General features: G+C 41.0%; 1 protein-coding gene across 1 annotated transcript; it reads right to left on the reverse strand.

Moving 5' to 3' along the window:
* Positions 1-367: 367 nt before the first annotated feature.
* On the reverse strand, positions 368-11,401 carry LOC118425686 (RING finger protein 10-like; the record flags this gene model as incomplete). Its single annotated transcript, XM_035834719.1, is given in 18 exon segments — positions 368-2,783; positions 3,913-4,053; positions 4,258-4,324; positions 4,596-4,714; positions 4,957-5,103; positions 5,467-5,571; positions 5,920-6,037; positions 6,234-6,311; positions 6,444-6,499; positions 6,630-6,990; positions 7,433-7,633; positions 7,943-8,058; positions 8,332-8,480; positions 8,830-9,014; positions 9,174-9,264; positions 9,432-9,649; positions 10,415-10,611; positions 11,254-11,401. Coding segments are annotated over 18 exon segments (2,553 nt in total). The 3' UTR covers positions 368-2,685.
* Positions 11,402-11,577: the final 176 nt, after the last annotated feature.

Genomic DNA, 11,577 nt, shown 5'->3' on the forward strand with positions numbered 1-11,577 from the left:
TTTTCTGGGTCAGCCTTATTACCACTTGGAGCTCTCGGACGAATTACTGCGCGACCATACACCTGCGTGTTAATACGCGGAGCGACGTCAATGAGTGCGGCTTTGGTGCGCATTTGTTTCAGTCTAGAAATGTGTGATAGGTATGTTCGTTTGATATTCGCTCAACATAAAGTTAAATGTTCCCAGCGGAACTCAAAACTAAGTGTTTTACTAATTGTAGTTGGAAAGTGTTGATGCACAGCGCCCTCTGGTGTAGCAGAACATACTGCAGCTGATAAATCCATCCACACAACCACTCCAAGCCTTGGTCACAGTCACATACATATCAGTACAACAAATACGAAATAAAAGACAACACAACACAATATTTTCTCAATACATCTCGGTAATATTCTTTTCAGCTGCACCAATACCTGATACATTTACCAGTATGGACCTTTTCAGGCAGATGTACATTGGCTGCAAAGTTCACATATCCAAGGAACCTCCTTGACATATCCAGTATCTAACAAAGGTTCCAACATATGCCTAGATCTGTTTCATAAAACCTTGTGTTTCATCTAATAAACAAGTGGTACATATTTGAATCCATTGACCAATTTGCTTTTACTTCATTTCATTGTCACTTGCCTACTTTGGCATTTCTATACCAAAACCTACTGGCAGGAGTACTATAATTTCTTTTATGTCATACCTGTGACACGAAAACGTTTGATACGGGTGTTCCGGACCGGGCCATAACTTCCGTATCAGACCAGTTCAAAAGGCGTATCACACAGGCTCCATTCGAATGAATCGAACTGTTTCAAGTGGGCAGAGTGCGGCGCCATCGAATGTTTGAATACCTGATTCAGACGTTGGAACATTACTGTTGCAACACTTTTTGTTCGAGGGCACCAAATTTGTTCAACTTCTGGCGCATTTCTCATCAAAACAGGTTTTCTTAGGTGGGTATGACATAAATAAAATACAACACGGTGTATTCCGCATCACCCTTTGTCCCAGCCTTCCCACGGGTCGGGCTGATACATCGGGTGATACGGAATACACCGTGTTGTATTCTATATGTACCAGTTTTTAACTAATGTTGTAACTTAAGACATTGTGTAAAATCTTACAACAGTCCAAAACTTCCAGCAGAGTATGCCACATTAATTTTTGTATCATCTGTATAACTCTTGTTACCAAAGACTATATAAACATAGAAATCATCATCTTCGAACAATACCATCAATGCAATGGGCCTTGAAGTGCTCTCTTTCTATTTCTGATAACCATTTTCAATGATGTTCACTACTACCAATAGTACTATCTAGCAGCATTTTCTCCACCTTCTACAAATGTACATATATCTGACAATCAATTGTGCTTCAGATTTCATTTCATTTTCAGCAGGGCAGTCTTCATACCACGTCAAGTATTGCAGAATACAGGCAGTCCTTAAAAGATCTTTATGTCTCTATATTAGGTTGCTTGTAACTTAAGACAAGTTTTCAAGTTGCCTAGTCTTTTAAGTCAGCATCATTTCACTCATTTGAAGGCTACAAAATGCTTGCATTACAGGCCCACATTCACAATACGTTGCCGAACACATGGACACATTTGCAGACTTGACCGTAGGGCTGTACAGTTATACTTGTATCACTTGCAGTATCTGTTGCTTGGCACACCTATTTCCATGCAATATCATTGAAGACTCATCAACTCCACTGGAAGACCATTTAAATAAAATGAAAAAGTCACATCTCAACAAGTCAAATTATGCTTCATCTAAACTTTACCAGTATGTTTGGAGGCTAGGTAGACTAAATCAAAATATAGTCAACTGTTGACAGTTATGTAACCAAAAAAACTGATATATTGACTGGGATATTCAACCTTTCCACATCTGATTATGTTAAGAGCATCACGTGAAGATTCTCAATCAACATTAACTTCATGAAAACTATAATGTAATAAGTTGATACAAATAGTCAACGATGTTAGGTATGAATGTGGTGAAGGCCAAGGTTAACAGTGGGTTGAAAAGTCAAGAGAAGGACTTCCATTGACTTTGCTAATTAATGTCCATGGACTAGTCAATTGTGAATACAACAGGAATTGAGTATGATATGTTTGAGAAATTCGGAAGCAGTGATTTTTAGCTAAATGAAACAAACTGTTACATCAAGACAAGCAGCGAAGAATCAAGAATCAGATAACAAATGTCACTTCAAATTTATTCCGTAATTCTTTCTTTTTTTTTCAAATTCTAACATCATTCTCCATATTAGAGGTAAGAGCTCCATCATTCTCATTTTTGCCTTTTACATACAGAAGAGCTTTCCAAACTTTCAAGGTACAAAATGTACATTAAGGGAGCTTCCATTTGCCATTGCACTTGCTTCAAGTAAATCCAAGACTTTTTTTCTTTCCAAATTCAATGTGACCAATGATAGAAGGCTTACAAAGACATGAACTTTTTTCATTACATCTTGCATACACAACTTTGGAGTTTTGCTTTGCTTTGCTTTGCCCACAAATTCAGCTTTTCTCATGTCTATCAAGCAATATACGCCATATAGAGCACACAGTTTCCTGCTGTTTTCACGGCTGCAACATCTTACTTCTTTTACTTCTCATTTGTTGCAATGACTAATATTCGAGGCATGAATGGTCACAACAACACTGGCACCATGCAGCACGTCACTTGTAGTGAATAACAGAGGTGGAGAACAACAGTTTCTTCTTATTTTTGTTCTTCTTTTTCTTTCCTCCTGATGTCGGAGCCTCAGTTGATGCTTCTGTAAAAAAAAAAGAGTTTAGTTAGTTTTCTTAAGAATGTGATTACTCAAGTATCACATTTTCAGTTACGTTACCTGATAGCTCAGTATTGCCTGAAATTAAAATGACATAACAACTGTATGTAACTTGAAATCTAAATTGTGTGTGTTACAGTGATTTCTTTACAAGAAAACAAGTAAAAAAATTGATTTCCTACTTAACTAACAGTCCTTAGTCTACAAACATCTCTGCAGTTTGAATCTTTGATGACTCTACCTCCAGATCTGTCCAGGCTGCCTAGAGCCTGTACTATGGCCTCACTGAAGGAGTCAGTTTCCTACTCAACTAACCGTTCTAAATCTACAAAACACATTGTATTCTACAAAGTAACTAAAGTTTGAATCTTTGATGAATCTACCTGCAGATCCGTCCAGGCTGCCTAGAGCCTGTGCTATGGCCTCGCTGAAGGAGTTATTTTCCTACTCAACTAACCGTTCTAAATCTACAAAACACACTGTATTCTACAAAGTAACATTATCTCTGCAGTTTGTATCTTTGATGACTCTAACTGCAGATCCGTCCAGGCTGCCTAGAGCATGTGCAATGGCCTCGCTGAAGGAGTCAGTTTCCTACTCAACTAACCGTTCTAAATCTACAAAACACACTGTATTCTACAAAGTAACATCTCTGCAGTTTGAATCTGTGATGACTCTACCTGCAGATCCGTCCAGGCTGCCTAGAGCCTGTGCTATGGCCTCGCTGAAGGAGTCAGTTTCCTACTCAACTAACCGTTCTAAATGTACAAAACACACTGTATCCTACAAAGTAACTAAAGTTTGAATCTGTGATGACTCTACCTGCAGATCCGTCCAGGCTGCCTAGAGCCTGTGCTATGGCCTCGCTGAAGGAGTCAGTTTCCTACTCAACTAACCGTTCTAAATCTACAAAACACACTGTATTCTACAAAGTAACTAAAGTTTGAATCTGTGATGACTCTACCTGCAGATCCGTCCAGGCTGCCTAGAGCCTGTGCTATGGCCTCGCTGAAGGAGTCAGTTTCCTACTCAACTAACCGTTCTAAAGCTACAAAACACACTGTATTCTACAAAGTAACATTATCTCTGCAGTTTGAATCTGTGATGACTCTACCTGCAGATCCGTCCAGGCTGCCTAGAGCCTGTGCTATGGCCTCGCTGAAGGAGTTCTGGTAGGTCGGCGCAGGAACCCAGTCCTCGCCGGGCTCGTCGTCCTCACTGTCTGCACTGCTGCGCGCCTTACGGACTGGTTCAACTGAAGACAGGTGGCAAACAGTTGTGTTAGAAACTCTGCAAATTCATTCACTTTTGTGGTGGTTTCATTTTGAAGTACTGCACTGTAGTATTGAATTGGAGGTATAAATCCATATCATCATGAATTAGCAGTGGTGGAATGACAGCAACAACAACCACAGAAAAAAACTTACAAAAGTTTCGGGATTTAAAGTATCTGGTTTACCTTTTTGTTCCTTGGCTACCACTGCTCGTGGCCAAACTTCTGGCTTAGCTTGGCCCTCCCTCAACATCTGCAATGGAACAGAATCAGATCACTTCAGTAACTACCGAGTAATATTAGAACTGTCAGCATTTTTGTTTGTTTGAACCTATGTTTATTCATGAGAAGTTCAAATTGGCCACTTTACATTGAGGTCATGAGGAGAAGTAAGGATCATTCAAAATATAACAGAGATACAATTAATACCATTTTAAGTCCTAACAAAGTCTATACACAAATTTTCATACATGTGGTATCAGGTTGCAAAATCATCCACAACATCAAAAGAGAGAGAAGTTTACCTGAGCGAAGGAGGGTGGTGGTGGATAGAAGGGTGATGTGTCCTCTGGAGCTGCTTCAGCTGCAGCTGCAGCTGCTCCTCCTGGCACAAACTCCACTGCAGCAGGGTTCAAGTTAGAACCTACAACACACAATAGAGATACGGTTAATAAAGGAAAAGATTAACATACCCATCTATGGCTCCCTTGATACTAGAGCATAGAGTATTGAGCATTGATAACTTCTTTGGGAAATGAGACACGGCGCACAGCGAGTATCGAACTCTAGACTCTGAGTCCCACAAAACTCGACGCCATCACTTATGATGCAAGAAAAAAGAAAAAAAAATCAACAACAATGAGTTTAGGGGCATGACCCACTGACCTGGTGATCCTATAGGAGTCTGGACAGAAGAAGAGGAGGCGGACCCTGGACTCTGGGACAGCTCGAACTCTGGGTTCTGTGGGTACAGAGGGTTGCGCCACTCCGGGAAATCGTATCGGCTCTCCAGGGCAGACCGCAGGTCAGGATCTAACATCAACATGGAAACACAAGAAAAGTCATGACTTCTTGTACACAACCAAAACAGTTCACTATAATGCTATTACAGTACGCCCAGTAGAAAAACTAGAATCAGCTCTTTTGGTGACAGTCAAACTTGTACCTCTTCATAAGGACCTGGCCAACACTACCACTTTTTGGTGGTCCCCTTAGACGATTTGTCTCATAGACAAGCATACTTATGAATTCAATCTACATTGACCATACATACACTTGATTTTGTCCTCTTGTGAGGTTTTGACTACTGCATACTTGCAGAGACAGCCAGGTTTGATAACTTCTATTGGCATGCTCATGAAGAAGCCTGTAATGTTACTTGAACACCTGACTCACATTTCCCCAGCATTTTCTTGGACTCTTCCTCTGAGATCCTGCGGTCACGCCGCTGCTCCTGACGATGCTTCTTGGCCCGAGCCTGCTTCCTCTTCTGAACTTCATCTAGGGAGATAAGATGTGGTCAGTTAGTGCTCATCAGTAGTCAAGTTGGTCTCAATCTTGATGTTTCTGACTTAGGGAGAATGCTGTTCTAAGCCTCTTGAAGTACCCTTTGCGTCCCTTTGTGTCTCTTTTTAACTCTTAAGTAAGTACATCAGCACCAAGAGATCATCTCTTAGCCGTACATTAAATATAATTAAATAAACTTGTTCAAAAGGAGTAGAACTATTTTATTCTTTAGCAGCAATGAAATCAAATTTTATGCAGAACATGCAGAAGACATTTCCCTCTACGATCTATAGCTAGCATTACAAATTGCATCACAACAACAACCACAAGAAAATATCTCACCTTCAAAAAAGCGCAGTGTTGCCCGGGATACCAGCGGAGGTTTGATGGCGAGCTCGCACACGCTGAACTCACAGGTCAGCGGCAGGTGGCTCAGGTAGCGAAGACGTCTGCGGACATCCTGGGGAGGCAAACGACTATGTTAGATTTCTCAAACTAATCCAAGAGTCTTCAGTTGACATACTTAGATCCCTCTTTCAAGCGCTTCCCCATAAAACCTTATTACCACGGCATAAGAAAACTAAAAACTCATTGAGTAGACTGTGACAGCCATAATGACATGGCTTATTAAAATACACATGTAGTAAGGAACTCACTTCTGTCATGAATTCTTGGTCTATCTCCACAATCTTGCCACTGATGATTTCAGGACAGTTCTCCAGGCTTCCATACTCCTGAAACAACAAACAGAACATGGTCAATTCAAAACAAACAGCTTGCATATCAGTAGCATTTAAACTGTGGATATTTAAAAGGATGGTCCATTCATATATCAACTCTTCCCATTCACGAAAGAATAAACTTACCTTGACAAGGCACTTGATGTTCAGAGAATGAAGGTATAAGTGCTGGCCATCATCAGCTGTGGTAGACAGGAAAAAACATCACCAGGTGCACAAGGACAACATTAAACCAACCCAATGAATGAATAAGATTCAAGGAATTCCTGAGGAGTGTTACTATAATGCAGGCTGCTGAAAGATTTTTCCTACCTTGGTAGAAATAAAAGAAGTTCTTGGCCCCATATGGGAGGCTGGTTGCCTCCTGACCAGCTGCTGCTGCTCCCTGATTGGAAGCAGTATCAGAGCTGGCTGTAGTTTCTTCACCAACTGCAGAGCTGGCTGTAGTTTCTCCACCGACTGCAGAGATGGCTGTAGCTTCTTCGAAAGCTACATCTGATTCTTTGTTTTCACCAACACTGTGCTCCTGATCTTCCTGGTTTCCAGTACCAGGGACAGGCAGGGTTGCAGTTTCTTCGGCTGGCTCTAGGATGCCATCCACAGCGATGGGAGACAGAGGAGCCTCATTTTCTACCTCCTCATCAGAAAAGGCTGATGCATATTCCACCGAGGGCTGGGGACACATGCACATCATGTTAGGTTTGGACACTTTCTTATAATTTCAAGTATCAAGCCAGAGTTAAGGATGTTCTTTTGATGGAATGTAAAGCTGGTGTTTGAAGAAAGCCAAACCCCCAACATAAAGATCCCACCACACTTAGCAAAAAGAGTATGGGTCCAGTGTGAGAGGACTAAACTTCACAGTCTGGTCTTAAAAACATGCTTGGTTCATGTAAAGGGACAAATGTTTGTGGTGGTTCATGTTTGCCATTTTCATGGGGACTGCTCCACTGCAAACTTCAAACCACCATGAACATTTCATGTTTTACACTATAACCCTAGATGACAATTTCAACCCCAAAGTTAAACCTACCATGATCATTCCATCTGCTCCCTACTGTAAAACAAACATTTCCCTTTTAGTAGTTTTACAGAAAGTCTTGTTAATGCTTCACCTTGGAGGCTTGCCAGGTGTTCTCTGAAGGATTGTTCTCTGAAGGTTTGTCCTCATTGCTATCCTCCTCCTGCCCTCCCTCCTCTGTGCTCAGCCCTGCAGCGGCAGCTGTAAGCTGTCCCACCTGCTTCTCAATGATGGTCTTCTCTTCACGTTCAGTAAGACTCTTCAGGGCGGCCTCAATGAAGCAGGCTTCTGGGCACTAAATGTATACATTATATTAGCTTGAAAGTTTGTCTGTGTTGAGTGACTGTTGACATTAATCATTCTGAAGCAAGGTGCAATAGAAGTGGCATGTTATATCATTCATTGATAAAGTTTGCAGTTGGACAGTTTAAAATTTGGGTAAGACCAATTTTTGAAAATTACCAGTACAATTCAACTTTTCAAAAATTCTACACATTTTACTCCGATTGGTATACTGGACTGTTATGCATCAAGATATCATTTTCACTCTTCTTAAGATATGAACCGAAGACAATGGTTGATGAATTTCTGTTCATATACTTACATCTTTCTCCTTTTCCAGTTGATCCTGTAGCATGGCCTTCTCTGGGCCAATGATCTGAGTATGTACCTGGTCACTGGAAGCAACCAGGAGTTTCACAAAGCGAGTGTCCACCTCATCTAAAACAATAATGAAAATATGTCATTTAAAGCTACATCATAGACACTAGACAGAGACAGACACAAATCAACAAGCTTTAAATCAACAACTTAAGTTTGCTGAATTACAATTCTTCGGAAAATGCCAGTTTTATAATCCATTATGTATTCAAGAGCTTGGCAACAAAAAGAGACGTAGCAAAGTCACGTACTAGGTACTTGAAAAAGCTTCACCACAATTGAGGAAGACAAAAGAACAATTGCACACACTAGATCACCACAAATAACACTCACCATCTATATTGAAAGGTTGAGCTCCTTTGTCTGCCTTCTGTTTCCACTGGGACACCGGCAGTGCTACGACAGACCCACGCTCACGTTTCATAAGTCGCATGGTGATGGTGCCGCCAACTGCGTACTGGGGGGCTTCCATAGCAACCACACTGGAAAGGGACACATTACATGTCATATTGAGAGGTTAAAAGATATTACTATTTTAAGTTTCAACTTTTGAGATACCATGGTAAACTAGGTAAGCAGGTACATGTAGGTAAAAATGGTTGTCTTTGATGTTGCTGCTTATGCAACATGCATGCTACTGAAAAGAGCTGTGGTCTTCAGGATGGGACGTTAATCTGTTGTTCATTGTGCTTGTTAAAATAACAAGGGGAATCAACCAGTGGAAGAGTAGCTCATTGGTTCATTGTGTTCATATGAGCATTGACATCACTTTCACTTTCTTGCAAGGTCAACTGACATACAAAAGGATACAAGTAAAATAAATTGAGAAACCTTTTAAGGTCCTTCTTGTGGACAGCATCATAGCAGATGGGACACTTCCTCCAGGACTTGTCAGACAGTGCCAGGTAGTGCAGGATACAGGGCCAGCAGTAGATGTGGCCACAGCGGGTGATCTTAGCCGCAGTGGGGGGATACAGGCAGATGGGACACGACGGGACCTCATTACTGAACAAGCGCTGCAATACAAAGGTATCAGTTAAGATCTTTAGCAATAAAGGTATATAAACCCAATTTTCATTCATATAGGTGATAGAAAAATTAGACAATAGTAGATAATCATGCAAACTTAGTATACGCAAGTATAAGATACAATATCACAAAGATTAGATCCTTACCACTTGTTCAATGCTGTCCCAGTCTACCAGAGTGTCTGGATCTGCAGAGTGAACAGTGTAGTCCCCCGTATCACGCACAACAAACTGGCAGCTATCAAGACAAAACAAAGCACTCAATCAGCACATGTCTATTACATAGTAACTGTATTATGTAAGGCACAACCTACAACTTAAAATGGGACTAATATGTAGTAATACGGTAGAAAACTGAAGAAGGCAGGCCTATAAATGAACCTACAGACACTATTAATTACTAACTTTGACTGAAGAAACTGCTCCTTGTTGAAGGGGTGTGCTGCCCCCGAGCCTTTGCGACCCCACTTGTTCCTGCTCTTCCATGAAGAGTGTTGCCCCCCTCCGTACTGGGAGGCGTTCTCCCTCCGCTCGTAGGTAAAGTTGAGTAAATGGTTCAGGTTCATCTTGCGAGAACCTTTCTGCAAGGCTGAGCCAACCTCAGCCTCGCCCTCCTTCGCTACCTGTGGTTGATAGATAAATCGATAATCATGTAAATTATTTGCATACAGTATTATACTTAAACTGTATTTCAAAGAAAGGAAAGACTAGTTCAAGTTTCAAGAGCTAAGATTGCTGTGTGACAGAGAGATAATAAAAAGAAATAGTTCATACAAGACAGCTAGTAAAACAGTCATATCTCAATTTCACTTCAATCAGCCTACGTTTGTATCTATAATGCTACATTCTGTACCTCATAACATATGTAGGATTAAGAATGTTTTTTTGTTTCGTTTTTTGTTTTTCCACCTAGGTGGAATGCCCCTGAAGGGGGCTTTGCCCAGTTAAGTATAGATGTACATGTAGAATGACACCGCTAGTTTGTGTTTTTGTCTGTTATAAACACTGATCAATACAAAACATATTTGGGTAAAAATTGGGACAACAAATGTCACAAGAATATTGAAACATGAATATCATTTTTTGAACATTATTTGGAATCTGGCAACATTCATGTAAAAACCTTTAAATGAAGGGACTACCCTACAAGATTAATAAATAAATAAATACATAAGAAAACATGCAACTTGCAATAAAATAAATATTGTGTTTCACCTTTTGAGTACATTCGTCTACAAGCAGAATTAAAAACATCCTTCAGCACTGCTGCACTTATCGTGTTTGAAGGTAGTAATCCTCTCAAACAGCCCTGTAGACTGTAGTACTTCCCTATTATATATCAATAAACCATTGCATCACAATGACACAACATTCCAATAATGTCCCACCTCATCACATCTCCTGGTATTGTAATCACTAGTATTGCATCTGGACCGTGGACGCTTGTCGAAGGACCTGTCAAATGTCTTCTGTGTCTGAGGCCGTCTCCCTGGGCCGGGACCCCCAGGTCGTGTCCGGCCGCCATAGTTGGGTTCTCTCTTCCTGTCGTACTTGGGGCCTGCATTTCCTCGGCCTCTGCCAGTTTCTGAAATAGTAAGTATTAATCTTAAATAGAGATCTACATGTTTATAATATCAGGGTGCTAACAGTTAGGGGAATCCACACCTATAGATATGGGGCACAGTTTTTTTTTATTGTTATAACACAGATTTGTGGTAAACTAATGAATGATTCAAACTGAGAATAACTTATGCTACAGAATAGTTAGTGACAAGAGGTCAAGGGGGTGTGTCCCTCGCACCTGCTTCAGGTGTTGTGTCCTTAAATCCTGGTAAATTTATAGCAAGCTTTCTTCAAACAACATTTTACAGAATGCTGTTAGCATTTTTGTCTTCGGATCCCGTGCACACGCATTACAAAAATCACTTCAACGAAACACTTGAAGTCACCAAAACATCCGGGTTGGCATGCAGTACGGCACAGTCAGAGCTCCAAATCAACAGGTACAAATCAGTGTATGTGGCAGCTGGCGAGTGGCGAGGTATACAAACATACTTCAGACAGAGTGAGTTCAAGTAACAGATTCGGAATGACCCACAGCTTTAGAAATATTCAAAAAGTAAATGGAAGAAAGAAGCTACTATATAAAATTTTATGTTCTTCCAATCCTTGGCAGCATGACCTAAATTTTGTCATGTTGTACAACTGCGAAGCGCCCGAAACACACCTTGTTTTCCACTCTTATTTCCATCCTGCGACTGCCCCTTGGTGGGTCCTGCAGACGGAGAACGACCAGAAGACTTTCTTTCCATTTGTTCCGGAGTATCTACCATGGACAACGGACGACTTGGGCAAAAACGCCGCTCCAAACGTTGCTGTGAGTATCCTCAGACAGTCTCCTTGTATCTTTCGAAATGTTCGGCTTGGCGGGAACCTAGGGCGTCACTTCATTCAGCTTGCTTGTCTCTCGTAGAAAGAGTGAGCAGGTAATTCATAAAGTGAACGGACGCTCTAAGACTTCGTCTCCACAGGGATTGTAACTGGGGGTGAA

This window comes from Branchiostoma floridae, chromosome 11 (genome assembly GCF_000003815.2).
Source record: "Branchiostoma floridae strain S238N-H82 chromosome 11, Bfl_VNyyK, whole genome shotgun sequence".
Lineage (NCBI taxonomy): Eukaryota > Metazoa > Chordata > Leptocardii > Amphioxiformes > Branchiostomatidae > Branchiostoma > Branchiostoma floridae.